General features: G+C 49.5%; 1 protein-coding gene across 1 annotated transcript in view; it reads left to right on the plus strand.

Moving 5' to 3' along the window:
- The window catches only part of HKDC1 (hexokinase domain containing 1), a 39444-nt gene that overhangs the window by 1010 nt on the left and 17756 nt on the right, over window positions 1-20678 (plus strand). Inside the window, exons 2-11 of the mRNA XM_023204778.3 lie at window positions 3163-3311; window positions 3413-3532; window positions 8524-8619; window positions 10383-10482; window positions 13218-13401; window positions 15519-15674; window positions 16791-17024; window positions 17908-18212; window positions 19761-19906; window positions 20002-20121. Of these exons, the coding sequence (XP_023060546.2) occupies window positions 3163-3311; window positions 3413-3532; window positions 8524-8619; window positions 10383-10482; window positions 13218-13401; window positions 15519-15674; window positions 16791-17024; window positions 17908-18212; window positions 19761-19906; window positions 20002-20121 (1610 nt within the window). The remainder of the gene's footprint in view (window positions 1-3162; window positions 3312-3412; window positions 3533-8523; window positions 8620-10382; window positions 10483-13217; window positions 13402-15518; window positions 15675-16790; window positions 17025-17907; window positions 18213-19760; window positions 19907-20001; window positions 20122-20678) is intronic.

The raw sequence follows: 20678 nt of genomic DNA on the forward strand, positions 1-20678 counted from the left end.
AAATCTTGTCCCAAGTCCTCCATAGCTCCTGTGAGCTGGTCATATAATGTCATGATTACCGACAAAAAACAAAACTTGCTGGGCGCGGTGGCTCACGCCTGTAATCCCAGCACTCTGGGAGGCCGAGGCGGGCAAATCACACGTTCAGGAGATCGAGACCATCCTGGCTAACACGGTGAAACCCCGTCTCTACTAAAAATACAAAAAATTAGCCAGGCGTGGTGGTGGGCGCCTGTAGTCCCAGCTACTCGGGAAGCTGAGGCAGGAGAATGGCATGAACTGGGGAGGCAGAGTTTGCAGCGAGCTGAGATTGCGCACTGCACTCCAGCCTGGGTGACCTAGTGAGACTCCTTCTCAAAAACAAAACAAACAACAAAAAAAAAACTCTCCTGATTCCTTATGGCGTCTGTCTCAGAAATGTGTGCAGTTTCCAGAGAAGTCCTGAGTTTGCCTACTCCCATCAGGATCTACCTGTGAGGGAGTTACCTGTTTGAGCCCTAGTTACCACCCAGCCTTTTGGTCAGGGGGCTACAGTGGTCTGTTCTGACAGGATCAAGTGCCTTGAAAGTGCTGTGTTCATACTGGAGCCTTCTCTGCCAGTCATGGAAGGGGCATGGGAAGAGTGAGGGTGATGGTGATTCTTTGGCTTGACCCCTGCTGGCTCTGTTCCAGACCTTAGCCTCCAGTCAGCCTCCAAGGTCACATAGGCCTTGGGGGTGAGCCCCGGAGCCCTGAGGTGGTCAGCCTGGAACCTGGAGCGTTTCCTAATACACACTTTCCCAGCCCCTCCCCTTGGGGACTCTGAATCTGCAGGAATCTCCATATTCAGCCACCGTGCGTCTTTGGGAGACTCTGCACTGGGGAAGGGGAGGGAGTGAAGGCATGAGCCCACGCAGTGACTTGGGAGAAGGGAACCTACCATTGGTGTCCAAGGCAGGTCATGGAGGGTCCTCTGGAGCAGGCAGATTGGCCAAAGGAATCTACCCCACTTGGGATGCTGTTTTTCTTTTACTTTCTTTTCAGAAACAAGGTCTCCCTCCGTCGCCCAACCTGGAGTGCAGTGGAGCCATCATAGATCACTGCAGCCTTGACCTCGTAGGCTCAAGTGGTCCTCCTGCTTCAGCCTCCCAAGTAGCTGGGACTACAGGTGCATGCCACTACACCCAGCTGACTTTTTGTCTTTTGTTTTGTAGAGACAGGGTTTTACCATGTTGACCAGGCTGGTCTTGAACTCTTGGCCTCAAGGGATTAATTCTCCTGCCTGGGCCTCCCAAAGTTCTGGAACTACAGGTGTGAGCCACCGTGCCTGGCTGGGGATGTTTTCTTGATGTCTGTGAAGAAAGACCCCGAGGTCCCACAGACCGCTGTTGCCTGGGCAGGTCATCGCTCTCCCAGGGTCCACTGGTTCCTTTTTTCTGGGGTCAGAGACAGAAGGGGTCACACCATGTGGCTTCCATGAAATGGCACCTCAAGCCACTGTTGGAGTGAGGTGTTTGATAGTGATCGCCGTGCGGGTGCTGGGAGTGGGATGTTTCCGCACCGACGCTGGCCAGGTCTCAGCACATCCCCTCCCGTCCGATGGCAGCACGGCAGCCTCTTCTTTTGTTAAATCCTCAGTCTATTCTGGTTGATGTCAGAGGCCTTTGTCCCCAAAATCTCAGGTCTTGGCATTCCCTAGCTTAAAATCTTTCTGCGGCTCCCTTTCACCTTCCAGGTAAAGCCTGAGATCCTTGGGGTGGGATAGCTTTTCCAAATCCCTCCAAATTTAACCCAAGAACCACTTTCCAACCTCATTTCTGTGACAGCTGCCCTCCTTTGGCAAAAGCACACTCTCCTATCGGATGCTCTCTCATTCCTTTGCCCGTGGTTCCTCCCCCTGGGACCCCCGCTCCCCGCAGCCTGGCAGCCGGACTCCTCCTCACCCTTCAACACTCAGCTCTGTGTCCCCTCCCTGGAGAGCCAACTGCCTTTGACTCTCAGCTTTGATCTGGGTATCTCTCCCTGTGCCTCTCACAATCTAAGCACTGGTCCTACTATATGGAAATGGCTGATTTATGTGCCTGTATTTCGGATCGATTTCCCAGGGAGCACATCGTCTTTCATCTGTACATCCCTAGCACCTGACTCATGTTACTCAGCACAGAGTAGATGCTCAGTAAATGTGTGGACATAGATTGTGTGATCTACCCTACTTCCTACACAGCAAGACAGCATCTGGGAGAACCGTCTTGCTTGGTGCATAATAAATACTAATAAAAGTTGCATAGGATTAACTCCCTGAATTCCCTCACCGAATAATAAACGGCTCCATCAGCTCCTTTGCGGCTGATCTGGGAAGGTAAGAATTTCCAGATGTCTCCACAAAAACAAAAAAATCGAGCTGGCTGCACCTTTGCTACTCTAACTATGGTCTATAGACCAGCAACAGCAGCAGCATCACCATGTTGGTCAGGCTATTCTTGAACTGCTGACCTCAGGTGATCTCCCCGCCTCGGCCTCCCAAAATGCTGGGATTACAGGCATGAGCCGCTGCGCCCAGCCTCCACCTTTCAATTAATGGCATCTGTCTTGGGCTGGGCTGGGTCGTGTTCCAACTTCTCCTTTTGGCGGGGCTCTGGCCTAAAAAATTCAGCATCCTTGGCACCTCAAGGGCCATCATTTGGTCCCTGTCTCCTCTCGCCTCCAGGAGTGTTTTCCCTCTGCCCATAGGATCATCGGCTGCAGGAGGCTGTCTGCTCCTCGCTGCACACCCTGTCTTCCCCTTATACCTTTATCCGAGTTTCCCCAGGCCGGGAGTACCAGCTGTCTTCCTGGTGATGGCATCGCAGGATGGGCTCCACCGTCGAGGCCACCTCTCGTACTACCTGCAAGGACTGTGCTCACACTGGCCTTCTCCAGTTGAAATGCGCATTCCTACAGCGTCAGCCAGTGGGTTGGGCTCAGGCTGCAGAGTCAGGCAGACTTAGTTCACATCTCAGCTCTGCGCCTTACCTCGAGGGCTCTGAGAAATGGCCATAGTCCTCAGCCTTGGCTAATGGGCATAATGATACCTAGTGGTTGTAAGATTTGATGACGTTGATTATATGTCCAACCTCTAATGCAGAGCTTGCCATATCTGTAGTAGACCCTCAATAAATGGAAACTGAATGCGTTTCTTAACAGAAAATGGGGAGTTCCTTTCCCTGGATCTCGGAGGGTCCAAGTTTCGAGTGCTGAAGGTGCAAGTCGCTGAAGAAGGGAAGCGACACGTGCAGATGGAGAGTCAGTTCTACCCAATGCCCAATGAAATCATCCGCGGGAACGGCACAGAGGTACCTGGCAGGTGGCTCCTGTGACAGCAGGGAAGGCGGTGGCATCTGTGTGTGGGGAAACCACACCTTAGCCCATGTCCTTTGCTTTCTCTTCTCTGCAGCTGTTTGAATATGTAGCAGACTGTCTGGCAGATTTCATGAAGACCAAAGATTTAAAGCATAAGAAATTGCCCCTTGGCCTAACTTTTTCTTTCCCCTGCCGACAGACTAAACTGGAAGAGGTAAGGCCAGAGCCCGCGGAGGGAAGCAGCTGTGCAGGAACTGGGGCTTGCGGAATGCGTTTACGGGCGGGAGTCAGGCTGTGCGCAGGAGAGAACAGCAGGAGCTTTCTTGTTTGTCTTTTTCTTTTCTTTTTGTTCTTGTTGAGGCGTCAGTGTGAGGCAGAGAACTTGTTAACGCAGTGGCCTTGATTTTATGATTAACGTGGGCACAGCTCGGGAAAGTGGAATGCTTTTCAGTAGCTCTGTAACCTTGGTATGAGGAATTCCTTGGAGGGCTTGTTTTAAGCACAGACTGCGGGGCCTACTGGAATCAGTGTTTCTGCAAGGAGGCCCTAAATTCGCCTCCCTGACAGGTTCCCAGGAGATGTGATGCTGCCTGAGGCCTGCACTTAGGACCACTGACATAGCCAACTAGAAGAAGCATGGGAAGGCTGGGGACTCTGTCCCTGTCATGAGCCCTCAGGAGGAGGATTAGAATGGGGACACTGGAGTGAGAATGTCCTGGAGCAGACACAGAGCCTGGGGTACACAGTCTCAGCTGTGCCACCTGCCAGGCGGGGGTTCCTGGTAACTCATCTCTGTGTGTCTCAGTTTTCAATCTGTAAGCAGGAGGAAGCTAACCCAATCTTATGTGAATAAAGACAGCAAATAAGGGGACGTTCTGTGAAGAGTCTAGTCTCCCTGGGCCACTCCTGTCTGGGTTGGGGACGCTGATCAGTCTCCTCCTGGCCCTTCTGGTTATGATGCCCAGTTGACAGTCACATGGGCCTCCTTGGGATGTGCTTGATATTACTGGCTTGAGTCGCTTATTGGTGTGGAGTAGTGAAAGGGAATGAGCTTCCACGGTGCATACACATGGCTGCGAATCATGGTTCAGGACAAATTGTGTCCCCTTGGACCAGTTCCTTAATTTCATGAGCCTCTTGTTTGCTCTTTGAGAAAATTTTATTTAGTTTTATTTTTTGTGTGTGGAGATGAGGTCTCACTATATTGCCCAGGCTGGTCTCAAACTCCTGGGTTTAAGTGATCTGCCTGCCTCTGCCTCCCAAAGCGTTGGGATTACAGGCATGGGCCATTGTGTCCCAGCTTGTTTTCTCATTTGTAAAGCAGATAATAATATCTGCTTGTTGGGCTGAGGTGAAGCTCAGGCAAAGCATTTGTAAAGTGTCCAGCACTGTGGTTGGGCCTTACACAGTAGCTGCTAGGCTGTGGTGACTGTCCCTGGATTACTTGTCTCTTTGTGCTTTTGTATCTTATCCCTAAATTCAGCAGAGGTTTTTGGAGGGCAAGTAGTGCCCGCCAAGGTCTCTCACAATGTGTTGTGTTTAATAGGTGCTTGATAACTATCTCACAGTTGAAAGGTGTCAATCATTTATTTGATTCCATCGTGGGAATTTGCCATCATCTGTACAGAGGACAGGCTGAGTTTTACTTTTTCATTCTTTTATAAAGAAGGGATTGAGAAAATAATATAAAGAAGGTTCCAGAGGCCTGACATGGTGGCTTATGCCTGTAGTCCCAGCACTCTGGGAGGCTGAGGTGGGAGGATTGCTTGAGCCCGGGAGGTCCAGGCTGCAGTGGGCTGTGATCACTCCACTGCACTCCAGCAGCGTAGGCCACAAAGCGAGACTCCATCTCTAAAACAAGCAGCCAGGTGCGGTGGCTCATGCCTATAATCCCAGCACTTTGGGAGGCGGAGGGGAGTGGATCACCTGACATCAAGAGTTCAAGACCAGCCTGGCCAACATGGTGAAACCCCGTCTCTATTAAAAATATAAAAATTAGCTGGACCTGGTGGCGGGCCTCTGTAATCCCAGCTATTCAGGAGGCTGAGGCAGGAGAATCGCTTGAACCCAGGAGGTGGAGGTTGTGGGTGAGCTGAAATCACGCCACTGCATTCCAGCCTGGGTGACAGCACGAGACTCTGTCACAAACAAACAAAAAACAACAACAAGAAAACATACAAAAAAGTTTCCAGGGAATGTTTGGGTGAGGCCAAGTGGAGCTGGCTGGCAGAGAGAGGTCCCAGGAGTGAATAGACGTGTGTGTCAGGGGTTCGGGAATCAGGCCCCTGGCTGGATCCTGTAGTGTGGGTGGTGGAATGAGACTGTGCCAGCTGCTCTTATTCGAGAGCTCTGAAATAGAGAATCCAGGAAGAAGGAAGAAAATTCTCAAGCTCTGTGAGAATTCATTCAACTTTGAGAATTTAACGCACACGCTTTCTTGATAGCTTGGCAGTGGAGGGTGTGAACGTATGGTTTACCCATCCAGGATTTTGTCATTTATCTGTGTTGAATACCCACCAACATCCTTCTTAATAATAACGATAAAAACACGTACCTCGGATTTTGACACTGTACCTCACACTGTGCCAAATGCTTTATGCGCATTATCTTGTTAAATTCCCCAAACAATTCTATGAGGTAGATATGATTATCTTCATTCTATATTTGAGAAACACTGCAGCTCAGCGAGGTTAAGAGACTTGCACAAAGTCACAACCAAGAGTAGCCCACTCCAAGCTCGTAAGCGCCCCAACCACAGTGCCTTTCCAGAAAGACACCACTTTAGAACCTGAATGAAAATGGCAGCAGGTGCCTGAAAACATTTTGATTTTTTTTTTTTTTTTTTGAGCTCTGTTGCCCAGGCTAGAGTGCAGTGGTGTGGTCTTGGCTCACCACAACCTCCATCTCCCGGGTTCAAACAATTCTCCTGTCTCAGCCTCCCGAGTGGCTGGGATTACAGGCGCCCGCCACCACACCCAACTAATTTTTGCATTTTTAGTAGAGACAGGGTTTCACTAAGTTGGCCAGGCTGGTCTTGAACGCCTAACTTCAGGTGATCCTCCCGCCTCAGCATCCCAAAGTGCTGAGATTGCAGGTGTGGTGAGCCACTGTGCCCGGCCCATTTTGACCCATATAGTGTCATGTCACAATAAAGATTTTTCAGGTAAAATTTAAACTAAGGAAGAGCATTTAATTATATCAAGGAGAGGCCGGACACAGTGGCTCATACCTGTAATTCCAGCACTTTGGGAGGCCGAGGAGAGCGGATCACATGAGGTCAGGAGTTTGAGACCAGTCTGACTTTTTTTTATTCTTATTTTTGAGGGAACAGAAAGTCTTTTTAAAAATTTATTATTATCATTATTATTATATACTTTAAGTTCTAGGGTACACGTGCACAACATGCAGGTTTGTTACATATGTATACATGTGCCATGTTGGTGTGCTGCACCCATTAACTCGTCATTTACATTAGGTATATCTCCTAATGCTGTCCCTCCGCCTTCCCCCCTCCCTACAATAGGCCCCAGTGTGTGATGTTCCCCTTCCTGTGTCCAAATGATGTCATTGTTCAGTTCCCACCTATGAGTGAGAACATGTGGTGTTTGGTTTTCTGTTCTTGAGATAGTTTGCTGAGAATGATGGTTTCCAACTGTATCCATGTCCCTACAAAGGACACAAACTCATCCCTATTTATGGCTGCATAGTATTCCATGGTGTATATGTGCTACGTTTTCTTAATCCAGTCAGGAACAGAAAGTCTTAACCAAAGAGAAATTTCTGTGTGTGTGTGTGTGTGCATGTTTTTCTGATAATAAAATAAATGGTAATCCTTTTTCAAGGTTAAAAAAAGAGAGAAGGAATGGAAAAGTTTAAAGAAGAAAATAGAAATCACCACTTATCTCAACATTCAACTATTCCCACCACTAGAATTGTGGGTTTTTCTTTCACTCATAGCTATATTAAGCACAAGTGTTATCCTGTATCTATAGTTTAGGAAATCTATGGTTGATTCCAGTCACCAAATATTTGAGACAAAAAGAAAATGTACAGTTGTATGTAATTGCCTTTTTAATTTAACATTCTATCACAAGCATTTATCCCTCACTTCCCCCATCCACCTTCCCTGCAACAGGGAGTTTTGAAGAAAGCCACCCTGTGCATCTCTTCCGGCTCTGTCCTGGAAGGCCGGGATGTTGTCAAAGCCTGTGAGGGCAGAAGTTAGGGAGAGCTACCACACGGCGGCGCTGTGGTGCAGGGAAAAAAGCCTGAGGGCTGGTCCAGAGTCAGAGACCTGCGTTCTGCTTGGGCTCTGTCCTTCACTCGCGGTGAGATTCAGAGCAATTTCCTCCCTCTCTCAGTCTCAGGGTTTTAAAATCCATAAATTGAGGGAAATGGAGGAGGTGTGGTCAGGAAGTTTGTGAGCTTGGGTCAGCTGCTCTTGACTGAGAAGACTTGGGCGATTCTCTTAACTTTCAAGTTCTCTTCCAGTCTGAAAAGTTATATGATTATTTGCGACTTCAGACACGAAACTCAGGAAACACCATTTGTGAGCAATGATTGATAATGCAAATTGAGTACCATTTTTCTTTCTTTCTCCTTTTTAAGAGACGAGGTCTCCTTATGTTGCCCAGGCAGGCCTGGAACCCCTGGCCTCAAGCGATCCACCTGCCTCAGGCTCCCAAGCAGGTGGGACTACAGGTGCGGGCCACTCTGCCTGGTTGAGAATCATTTTTCTAAGTTGAAATTAAGTTCCTGAGACAGTCCTGCAAGGTTCCACCATGTTAGTTCTGTTCTGTGGACCTGGCAAACCATGCATTCTGCATGTGTAATACACCAGGTATTTTCATTAGAGCATTCCTTTGAGAGAGGTAGGGAGGTACATTTCCATTTTGCAGAGGAGTAGACTGAGGCTCAGAGATGTTAAACGGCTTGTCTAATGTCTCATGAATCCAAGAGCTCTAACTTTTCAATAATTACTCCTTCTGCTACCATATATTTCAAACCACTCAGATGAGAGTAATACAGTCATTTAAATTATTAGAAAAGGCTGCAGAAGTGATGTTTTAAAAAATTGGGGTGATTCAGCTTAGAGAAGAGAAGGCCATGGGGGATGCATGTAGGCATGAAGTTTCTGCAGCTCAGTTGCACATTGTACATCTCAGCACCCTTTTCATTCAAACTGGACCTGATATCTTCTCCCAGGGTGTCCTGCTTTCATGGACAAAGAAGTTTAAGGCACGAGGAGTTCAGGACACGGATGTGGTGAGCCGTCTGACCAAAGCCATGAGGAGACACAAGGTGAGGAATTCACCTCGGTGTGAGAGGCTCTCCCAGCCCTAGTTCCTTTCTCTTGGGTTGGAGGAGGTGGGGGTGGGGTGAAGGGTCACATATGGTGCCTGCCTGGAGGGAGAATCAGAGAAGGAATTGATCTTAGAAAAGGTCCTACTGTAGTACAGATGTGGCCAACTTGGATGAACCCACAGAGCCTTGGTAGGCGGGGCTTGCACAAATCGCCAGCTCATCCCTGGGCCTCCCCAGCAGCCACAGCCCTCTTCCGGAGGTCTTGGTTAGATCTAATGCTGTGTGTAGGCCCTGCACACCCTCCTCTCTGAGGCCAAAAAGATCATATTCTTTCCAGGCTGGTTCTGTATTTCACTGTCCACTCTCTGTCCATTAAATATCCCTATTTGTTGAATGTATTTTACAATAATTTAAACTACTGCAAAAGCAAGACCCACTCCTTGCTGAGATGAAAAGTACACAAACCCAAATTGCTTGTTATCCTGACAGCAAGAAGCATATTTTGCTACATAGCCTTCCAGTCTTTTTTCTTTTTTTTCTTTTTTTTTTTTTTTTTTTGAGACGGAGTCTCGCTCTGTCGCCCGGGGCTGGAGTGCAGTGGCCGGATCTCAGCTCACTGCAAGCTCCGCCTCCCGGGTTCACGCCATTCTCCTGGCTCAGCCTCCAGAGTGCCCGGCTAATTTTTTGCATGTTTTAGTAGACACGGGGTTTCACCGTGTTAGCCAGGATGGTCTCGATCTCCTGACCTCGTGATCCGCCCATCTTGGCCTCCCAAAGTGCTGGGATTACAGGCTTGAGCCACCGCGCCCGGCCTCTTTTTTCTTTAAAGCTGGGATCTTATTGTTTTATAGCCCGCATTTTCCCTTATTGTTTTCATTTTGCTTTTTTTTTTTTTGGAGATGAGGTCCTGCTGTGTTGCCCAGGCTGGTAGTGCCTGGCACTCCATCCTCGAATTCCTCGGCTCCAATGATCCTCTCACCTCAGCCTCCTGCATAGCTGGGACTATAGGCATAAGCCACATGCCTGGCTCTCATTTTATTTTAAAATGTTCTTCCAAACTTTGGGGGATGTTGGTGCAATAAGCCAAGCCGACTTGGCAGAACAGGAAACAGGAAATCTGGACAGGAAGTCACCAAGCCACACACGGGGAAGACCTGGCCGAGTCTGTGCCTGCTGGCTGAGATGTCCCCGTGGGTGAGGACGTTGGTGTCTTCTCCTGGAAATGCCACTGCTCCCAGGATAAACATGCTTTCCTCGATGTCTTCCCAGGGTCCCACAAACAAAGGCTGAAACCTGGGTGTGATGTGTGCCTGTAGTCTCAGCTAGTCGGGAGGCTGAGGCAGGAGGATCACTTGAGCCCAGGAGTTTGAGGCTGTGGTGTGCTATGTTTGTACCTGTGAACAGCCATCACACTCTATCCTGGGCAACATAATGAGACCCTATCTGTAGATTAAAAACTAAAATTTTTTTAATTAAAAAAAAAACAACAACAAAAAGCAAGGGCTGAAGTCTTGGTGGCCTGTCCCTCATATTTCCACTGTAGAGGCCTTCACCCGGGCTCCCTGCTTCAGCTCCCGTCGGCTCTTTCTCTCTCCTAGACCCTGAACCTTGATGAGGCCTTCCTCCTTCAGACAGGCCCAGCAGACAGGATCTAGGGATGTCTCAGCAGCCACCTTCCCTGCCCGCTGCCTCTGTGGGGAAGGAGGGAGGGAAACAGTTCCTTCCCACCCGCTGATGCCCTCTGGCCTTGTGTTCGGCAGGACATGGACGTGGACATCCTGGCCCTGGTCAATGACACCGTGGGGACCATGATGACCTGTGCCTATGACGACCCCTACTGCGAAGTTGGTGTCATCATCGGTAACTCAGTTGGACTGGTGTTTTGAGGGTGGGGGAGAAGGGACTGTTGGGGAGTTTCATTTCAGCAAGCTCCGAGTGAATTCGGCGGGAAGGGCGCTGACACTATTTAGGAGAAGCAACATAGGGACATGTAAAATTCATTCATTCACTCATCCATTCATCCATCATTCAGCAGGTGTTTACTGAGCACCCGCTGTGTGCCGGGCCCTGGGCGTGGCACTGGGTTCCGAGTGGGGAGTTCCTGTGCTCCGGGAACTTTCAGTGGGGAGGTGGGTGAGAGGCCCAGAGAGCCTAAACTATTAAGATAATTTCAGGGCCGGGCGCGGTGGCTCAAGCCTGTAATCCCAGCACTTTGGGAGGCCGAGACGGGCGGATCACGAGGTCAGGAGATCGAGACCATCCTGGCTAACACAGTGAAACCCCGTCTCTACTAAAAAATACAAAAAAACTAGCCGGGCGAGGTGGCGGGCGCCTGTAGTCCCAGCTACTCGGGAGGCTGAGGCAGGAGAATGGCATGAACCCGGGAAGCAGAGCTTGCAGTGAGCTGAGATCCGGCCACTGCACTCCAGCTCGGGCGACAGAGCGACTCCGTCTCAAAAAAAAAAAAAAGATGATTTCAGGTGGTGGTTAGCATGATTAAAAAAAAAAAAAAAGACAACAAAGACAGTGATGTGACCATGAGTGAGATGAGGCGTCGGGGAAGCCTCTCTGAGGGATGGCGTTTGAGCCGGGACCTCAGTGATGCAAACCAGGGGGCAAGGTAGAGGTCCGGGGATAAGGAGTCCCTGGCAAAGGAAAGAGGACACCCACAGGGTTGGAGATGGGAAGGGGTCCAGGGAGGGGGTCCTGGGGGAACCCAATAGCCGAGTGATGTCCGGATGAGGTGAGTGAAGGCTGAGAGTCGGAGGCCATTCAAGTGAGAGGGAGTGGACAGACTGGGCAGATTGCACAGGATGTGGACACAGTCACTGTAAGATCACCAGCTTATCCCCTGAGGGAGACTGGAAGGCACTGGGGAACTCTGGGTGGGGGATGGATAAATGGATGCCCATTTTATTTTTTTTATTTGAGACGGAGTCTTGCTCTGTCGCCCAGGCTGGAGTGCAGTGGTGCAATCTCGGCTCACTGCAACCTCTGCCTCCCGGGCTCAATTCTCCTGCCTCAGACTCTCGAGTAGCTGGGATTACAGGTGCCCACCACCACGTCTGGCTAATTTTTTGTATTTTTGTAGAGATGGGGTTTCACTGTGTTGGCCAGGATGGTCTCAATCTCCTGACCTCAAGTGATTTCACCCACCTTGGTCTCCCAAAGTGCTGGGATTACAGCCATGAGCCACCACGCCAAGCCGGATGTGCATTTTTTAAAAGCCCATTTTGGCTGCTGTGTGGATAATCAATTACTGGGGACAAGAGTGGAAGCAGGGCAACCATCCAAGAGACCACTGGACTGTCAGGCAAGGTGCACTGCAGCTCTGGACCGGGAGGTCATGGTGCAGTGGGGGTGTCCAGTGGGTGGTCTCCACACCAGAGCCAGGGGGTCTGCTGGCGGAATGTGTGGGAAGGCAGTCTGGGGTACAGTACAGCTGAATGGCTCTGACTTATAGGTTGTTCTTGAATATCCCCTTCTCCTTTTCCCATTCCTTTACCCCTCCTGGGGAAAGTTCTTCTGAATTGCTTTTTCTTAATGTCCCTCAAGACCCTCTTCAGCCTGGCTTTCCCGAAGGGCAGATCTTTAAAGCTGAGGGGCTCCATCTGCCCTTCTGTTTCCAGGAGCCTCGGGATGGATCAGGCCTTTGCTAGTCATGGCACCCGTCTGTCATTGTGGCTGCATCTGGTAACCACAGATTGGGGGCCACGCCTAAACAGTGTCTGTGCATTTCTGAGAAAAGCTTTTTCCAAACATTACATTCTGTTTTTCTACATTTCTCATTTTCCATGTTGGCATTTAAAATACTCACACCAGAGTATCAGCCAAGGAAAGATACTAAAAAAAAGAGAAAAAACCCAAAAATTCAAATAGCTTTATTGAGGCATAAAAGTCCTCCGATTTTAGGTGTACGATTCAATGATTTGTAGTAAACATACAGTTTTGTAACCATCACCACAATCTGATTTTAGAACATTTCCATCCTCCCAAAAGAGTCCAAAAAGATGGTGCCCACTTGCAGTCATTCCCCAGTGCTCAAGTGTTTGAAGCATTTCCTTGGAGTGATTTTGTGTTTTGCATAACGGAGTGTTGCTTTCTTAGGTGGTAGCTAATCACTGTCTAAGATAAGCATGCAGCTTCTGCTGGAGACAATTTGTGGCAGGCCATAAGTAAAGGATATTTTTAGTACCAAATAGAGAGGAAGCTAAGTAGCTTAGGGAAAGAATTTTCAAAATTACCCTGGGTTGGTGATTTTCTGAAAAAAATATTTACAAGATTAGCTTCATATATCATCCTCTTGTAAGAGCGCTTCGTCAGCTTTCATCCATATTCATCAGGGGACTTCTTCACAATTGACTCCATTCAGAACCGCAAACCCTGAGCACCCTGAGAAGTGCAGACTTGACATGTCAGCTGTTTTCCCCATGTGCTTGGGGCTTGCCCAAGCTGCTTCCCTCAGCGAGAGCCGGCCCCCAGGGAATGAAAAGCACTTTGTGGTACATTGAGGAGGACTCCCCAGCCGTCAAGAGTTCTCTGTCTGTGCCCAGCTGGGAGCCCTCTCTCTGCATATTCTCTGATCCCTGGTTCAGGAACTGGCACAAATGCGTGTTACATGGAGGACATGAGCAACATTGACCTGGTGGAGGGCGACGAGGGCAGGATGTGCATCAACACAGAGTGGGGGGCCTTCGGGGACGACGGGGCCCTGGAGGACATTCGCACCGAGTTCGACAGGGAGCTGGACCTCGGCTCTCTCAACCCGGGAAAGCAAATGTGAGTTCCATTCTGCTGTTTTCCGGGCATCGGCACCAGGCAGGGCCCAACCACTCAGGTCCTCTGGTTGCCTGGGAGGCTCTCCAGTTGTGACTAGCTATCCATCACAACTTTCTTTCTTCTTTTCTTTTTCTTTTTCTTTCTTTCTTTCTTTTTTTTTTTTTTTTTTTTTTGAGACAGGGTCTCACTCTCTAGCCCAGGCTAGAGTGCGGTGGCCCGATCTTGGCTCACTGCAACCTCCACTTTCCAGGCTCAAGCAATCCTCCCACCTCAGTGTCCAGAGGAGTTGGGACTACAGGCATGTGCCACCATGCCTGGCTAATGTTTGTATTTTTTGTGGAGTCGGGGTTTTGCCATGTTGGCTAGGTTGGTTTTGCACTCCTGAGCTCAGGCAATCCTCCTGCCTCAGACTCCCAAAGTGCTGGGATTATAGGCGTGAGCCACCATGCCCAGCCCCGTTACAACAAATTTCTAAGGCATTGCTTGTATTTCAGCTTCATTTGACAAATGAGGAAATAGAAGCCAAGGACATTGAAAGATTTCCCTAAGTCATAACCCTAATAACCCTAATTCTAATTCAGTCAGTATTTCTGGGTTACGTATGTGCACGAAAGGCACTGAAGATAAGAGCACTCGGACCTGTGGCTGCAGAACACACCTGGGCAGCGAGGAGAAGGCAGGCGCAGCCGAAATCCTCGTGTTAGCATGTCTGCCGGCCGCCTTGCTTTCTCGGAGGCCTCATCACTCAGCAGGTGGGGCTCTGGCAGGACCTTCCCTCCATATTTGCTGTCCATTTTTATTTTGATGCTCAAATTGTTTCAGATTTGGGCAAAGGAAGGCCCTGAAGCTGGCTCCTGTGTCCTTTTGACATGTTCCATCACTCTTTAAGTACTTCCTTGTTTCCTGGCACTGTACGATGTTCCTAGCTCATGTCACACTTTCCTAGCCCCAGCCCTGGAATCAGTCATTTTGTCAAGACATGCGGGTGAATTTCAAGCACCTTCTAGGAGTGATTCAAACACTGGAACTGCACACCCAGGAAGCACATTCCTCTTTGGTGGCACCTACTCCAGGCACATGCCCATGCTCTAGTGACCCAGAGCAGTCATGTGCCAAGGACGTGGTGTCCATTTTTTGAATTTTATCATCTTCACCCATTTCCATTTTACTTAAAATAAATTCTATTCTTTCCAGGTCTGGTGGCTCATGCCTGTAATCCCAGCACTTCGGGAGGCTGAGGTGGGAGGACTGCTTTAGTCCTGGAGTTTGAGACCAGCTTGGGTAACATAGTGAGACCAGTCTCTACAAAATAAAAATTAAAAAAAAAATTAATCAGGTGTGATGACAGATGTCTGTAGTTCCAACCACTCAGGAGACTGAGGTGGGAGGATCACTTGAGCCTGGGAGGTCCAGGGTGCAGTGAGCCATGATTGTACCATTGTACTCCAGCCTGGGCAACATAATGAGACCCTGCCTCTACAAAAACAAAAAAAAGTAGCCAGGTGTGGTGGTGCACACCTTTGGGAGGCTGAGGCAGGAGGATCACTTGAGGCCAGGAGTTGGAGGCTGTCGTGAGCTATGATTGCACCACTGCACTTTAGCCTGGGTGACAGAACGAGACCCTGTCTCTGATGATAATAATAATAATATTTAATAGTCTGCCTGGGAAACAATTAGGAATTGTTGGTGTGCAGACTTGGAGTAAAGCTGTAGGTAGCCATGGGGATCTTAAATCCACATTGTTGTAGAGCCTCTCTGGGGCTGTCCAAGCCCGTCTCACAGGCACAGAATCTTTTTCTCTTGGACAGAAGCTTGATGTAGGAGTGGGAAACATCTGAGTGTGAAATTTGACTTGTTGCATCATGTTTGAGTGATTTTGGGAAAATACCCAAAGTCTATGAAATTGAGAGTCCCTATGCTCGATGTGAGAATGGTACCCATGGCCAGGGTGATTTGAGACAAAAGTTCTTGCCATCCAGCATTTTGTGAGAGAGAGGGAATCTTAGCTCGGCCCTCTCCCATCTGCTCCTGCCTGCGGGCAGTGGCTCCTGGTCTTCGGGAAATGATGCAGCTTAATCAAACGGGCTGTGTCCACTGATCTATTCACCAACATGCAGGTTTGAGAAGATGATCAGTGGCCTGTACCTGGGGGAGCTTGTCAGGCTTATCTTGCTGAAGATGGCCAAGGCTGGCCTCCTGTTCGGCGGTGAGAAATCTTCTGCTCTCCACACTAAGGGCAAGATTGAAACACGGCATGTGGCTGCCATGGAGAAGTAAGCAAGTCCCTCTGCCTTGGCTCCCTGGAGAGTTGGGATGGGAGGCCCAGGTGTGGGGTGCTCCGTGTGGTAGGACAGCAGGAGGGACTAGATCCTCCTCCTTCACCAGGAGGATTTCAGATCTGGTCATGGCTTCAGATGGGTTAGCAATTTCTGCCGTGACCCAGATGAGAGGTTCTTGTTGATTTCATCAGTGAGGGACTCTGCTGTCAGAGGGCCACCCACTTCCCATGTTCTGTTGCCTTCTTGTTAAAGCGGTAACTTGTAACATTTTTAGGATCATAGATCCTTTTGAGAACTAGACCCTTAGCCCTGAAAATGTACATTCACACACAAGTTTGCTTACAATATCAGGACATCCTTGGACACTAAGCCCATGTGTGGAATCCAAGTCCAGAACTCCTGTGATAGCAGAGCCTTCATGACCTGCTCCCATCAGGAACTGGCTTTGAATGTGGTGATTTGAGGCCTTACACACAGGTCTCTCGCATGGGGAGCTGGCTGGTGAAGGCTGCAGGTGAAGGCGACTGGCCCCTGCGTGACTGCATTGCCGTCCAGCACATCTGAGGGTCCTGCTTCTCAGGCTTAGTAACCCTGGTATTGCCTTCACTTTGTGATCAGTTTATATTCTGAGCTCAGCTGTGTGGCGCTGACCCGCAGTATCTATGTCTATGCGGAACTTGGCAGGGACAGAATTTCTGTGAAAGTCAGCATAGCACAGGATGATTAAAAGTGTGGGTGCTAGAATCTAACTGCTGAGTTCAAATCTCGGCTCTAGCCCTTACTAGCTGTGCAACCATGGGCAAGTTACTCACCCTTTCTGCACTCACATCTCTCATCTGTACGATAGGGTAATGACGGTGCCTCCCGCAGGATTTTTGTGAGCGTTGAAGGAGTTAATACGTGTAAAATCCTTAGACAAGTACCTGGCTCATGGTGACTGCTCAGTTAGTGGCAGCTGCTACTATCAATGTTGATATTGTTATTTTTACGTTATTACTATGGGCCTGCCTATTAATTTTCACAATCCTGAGAGGTGGGGAAGCTTGTTCGCCCGGGAGGATACCAATGGGATGGAGAAGTGTGGTCTGCTCATTCCTGTCGCCTGGCCAGGTATAAAGAAGGCCTTGCCAATACAAGAGAGATCCTAGTGGACCTGGGCCTGGAGCCATCTGAGGCTGACTGCATTGCCGTCCAGCATGTCTGTACCATCGTCTCCTTCCGCTCGGCCAACCTCTGTGCAGCAGCCCTGGCGGCCATCCTGACACGCCTCCGGGAGAACAAGAAGGTGGAACGGCTCCGGACCACGGTGGGCGTGGACGGCACCCTCTACAAGATACACCCTCAGTGAGTGCCGCCTGCCAGCCACACCCCCACAAACGAGTCTCCCTGGGGCAGGGCCCCAGTGTCTTCTGGACTATACTGTTTATCTGGGGTCTGGAACCATCAACCCCTCTTGCTGGTTCTGAGATTACAAGGGAAAGGGTGAATGCAGGGCCCACATTCATCCAGCTGGCTGGGTTGCTTCTGGGGATTACTCTTAAAGAAATATTCTACTAAAGCCAGTTGCCCAGTTAGGAATGCTGTCCATCCATGTATCTATGTCCTTCCATCCATCACCTGCCCATTCATCTCTCCATTTATTCTTCCATCTAGCCATTATTTACTGAACACCTACTATGTGGTTAAGCCTGGGAAGTAAGATACACCTAATCATAGACAGGGAAAAATAGAGAGAGCACAGGTTGCCAAGTTTATGGGAAGGGTCCTGGTGGGAAAACACAGGGAAATGGGAATTTTCCAAAAGGAAGGAGAATGAAAGCCCCTTTGGCTACCAGGGGTGGACTTGAAAGTCAGGTGGTTACACCCTGGGAAAAGCCAAGAAAGAAAATCCTTCCCTTTGGACAGAAATGATTCTGTCCAAAGAATCACTTCTTTGAATGAATCATTTCTTCTGAATCAGAAATGATTCAGCCAATACATTCTGCACAGACTGGTTGAAATGTTCGTTGACAGAATAGGCACTTCCCTGAGCCTCCCAAGTGCCTTCCACTGCCCCAGCTTCTTAGTCCCTCCCTCCTGTCACCCCCTCCCCTCCCTACCATCAGCAAATAAAGGGCTGAGCCCCCGTCCTGCAGGGCCCTCTGGGACCAGTTCACTGCTGCCCCTGGGTCTTGCCTGAGCCTGGCCTTTATGATTGCTCAATGTTTTGCCATCATCCCTGCTTCAGGTACCCGAAACGCCTGCACAAGGTGGTGAGGAAACTGGTCCCGAGCTGTGATGTCCGCTTCCTCCTGTCAGAGAGTGGCAGCACCAAGGGGGCCGCCATGGTGACTGCAGTGGCCTCCCGCGTGCAGGCCCAGCGGAAGCAGATTGACAAGGTGCTGGCTTTGTTCCGGCTGACCCGAGAGCAGCTCGTGGACGTGCAGGCCAAGATGCGGGCTGAGCTGGAGTACGGGCTGAAGAAGAAGAGCCACGGGCTGGCCACGGTCAGAATGCTGCCCACCTACGTCTGCGGGCTGCCGGATGGCACAGGTGGGCCAGCACAGCCTCCCTCTCTGAACAACCATCCAGGGCTCCTGTCAAAACTCCTCAAAGCCAGTGAGGTTCTTGGTTTTTAGAGACTTAGGTTCACGTCTCTAATGGAGGGCAGGAGTAGGTAGAAGGCTAGTATTCTTTCTACATCTGTTGGCCTTGGTCAACCCAAGGCATTTGCAGTAAAAAACAAAACAAACAAACAAAAAACACAAAAAACCTACATTAGGTTATGTGTGTAGATGAGAACTTATGTGTGTGTAGATGAGAACATGAGTGTACCCCGATCCCCAGATCCTGACCCCAGGGACTTTGTTTTTGATGCCTGGGATTGCCTGGGCTTGTCTTCCTGCTGCTTCTCTGGCTCTGTTCTCTTCTGTGGCTTGGCTGGCTTCCCTTTCCCTCTCATCACTTCTGCCCCCAACTTCTCCAACCCTTGATCCTTCTGGTCCTCGGTGCTCAGCCAAAAGAAGCCACTAAGTAGTAAAGTCAGTTCTTCAGACAAATTATTTTACCTCTTTGAATCTCACGAGACTTTTCCAGAAATAATGACCTTAGTAAAATGCTTTACATCTTATAATTTGCTTTTGAACCTTTTATTTCATTTCATTCCCACAACCACTTGGAATGTTGCCAAAGAGGGAATGGTTCCCATTTTATGGATGCCATAACTGACACTTACGGAGGCTAGATGAGCTACTCAAGGTCCAACAGCTGTACTTGGGATCTCTTAACTGAGAGCAGTAAAAGACACTATTTTATTTTTATTTTTATTTTTTTTTGAGGAGTCTCACTCTGTCACCCAGGCTGGAGTACAGTGGCACAATCTTGGCTCACTGCAAGCTCCGCCTCCCGGGTTCACACCATTCTCCTGCCTCAGCCTCCCGAGTAGCTGAGACTACAGGTGCCTGCCACCATGCCTGGCTAATTTTTTGTATTTTTAGTAGAGATGGGGTTTCACCGTGTTAGCCAGGATGGTCTCGGCCTCCTGACCTCATGATCCGCCCGCCTTGGACTTCCAAAGTGCTGGGATTATAGGCGTGAGCCACCGCGCCCGGCCAGAGGCCCCTTGGGTATATGAATCATGCAGGTCCTTGACTGGATGCCCCACACCATTCCTTGTGGCTCCAGAGAAGGCTGTCAGTCAGTGAAGCTGAAAGAGCCTTCAGAGGCTCAGTCTCATTTTGCAGATGTGGAAGGAAAGGACCTTGCCTCTCTTGCTCAAGAAAAAAAGCCATTTCTCAGAAGCCCCAGGTCCCTTGACTCCAGGCCAGGCCTCTTTTCACGGCACTTCACTGGTGATAGTGTAGGTGGTGCCTGGGCATTTATCACAGAAGTGGAGGCCTAGGAAAGCAGCCTGGCCTCACTCAGGCTCAAGACGCCTGCCCAGGGCCCGGGCACTGTGCATGGTGGCCTGCACAACCCTCTGGTCTGCGAGGCGCAGGAGTGCAGGCCCTGGGTCTGCTCTGCTCCAGCATCTCCTCTTCCTCCCAATGCCCCGACACGAGTCCCTGTCATGGAATGCAGACGCTGCTTTCTCCATCACAGAGAAAGGAAAGTTTCTCGCCCTGGATCTTGGGGGAACCAACTTCCGGGTCCTCCTGGTGAAGATCAGAAGTGGACGGAGGTCAGTGCGAATGTACAACAAGATCTTCGCCATCCCCCTGGAGATCATGCAGGGCACTGGTGAGGAGGTAAGTGCCAGGCAAGGCCTTTGGGCTCCGAGGTGCCAGCCTGCCACCCTGCATCGATGTCCGCCCAGTGTGAATGCAGCTGTCTCTCTCTGCAGCTCTTTGACCACATTGTGCAGTGCATCGCCGACTTCCTGGACTACATGGGCCTCAAGGGAGCCTCCCTACCTTTGGGCTTCACGTTCTCATTTCCCTGCAGGCAGACGAGCATTGACAAGGTAAGACAGCCCCACCAGACTCACGGCCAGCCCAGTGAATCCTCCTGGGGCCATCTCCAGGTAACTCCCAGTCAGGCTTCATTTTTACAGGGATCTTGGGTTCGGGGCAGCTGGGAACACATGATAGAGAATTTCAACAATTTAATTTTTATCAATTTATCACGATTTTTTAGATTGACCATTCACAAGAGAATTTAGAGTAGTATACAGTAAAGGGACACATACATAATATTCCCACTAAAGGAGAGGTCGAATCATACTATGGAGAGAGAGAGGAAGAGGTAACGACCAGTGAAGGCTGTTTATAACAATTGGGCAATAATACGATCCATATCTTTCTGGACAGTCATGTAAACACAGAATTACAATGGGTTTTTATCGTCCGATGAAAGAAAGCTTGCCAGCACATCACAAGAAATGCATTTCTTTCTTTCTTTCTTTCTTTCTTTCTTTCTTTCTTTCTTTCTTTCTTTCTTTCTTTCTTTCTTTCTTGCCAGCACATCACAAGAAATGCATTTCTTTCTTTCTTTCTTTCTTTCCTTCCTTCCTTCCTTCCT

This window comes from Piliocolobus tephrosceles, chromosome 9 (assembly GCF_002776525.5).
Source record: "Piliocolobus tephrosceles isolate RC106 chromosome 9, ASM277652v3, whole genome shotgun sequence".
Lineage (NCBI taxonomy): Eukaryota > Metazoa > Chordata > Mammalia > Primates > Cercopithecidae > Piliocolobus > Piliocolobus tephrosceles.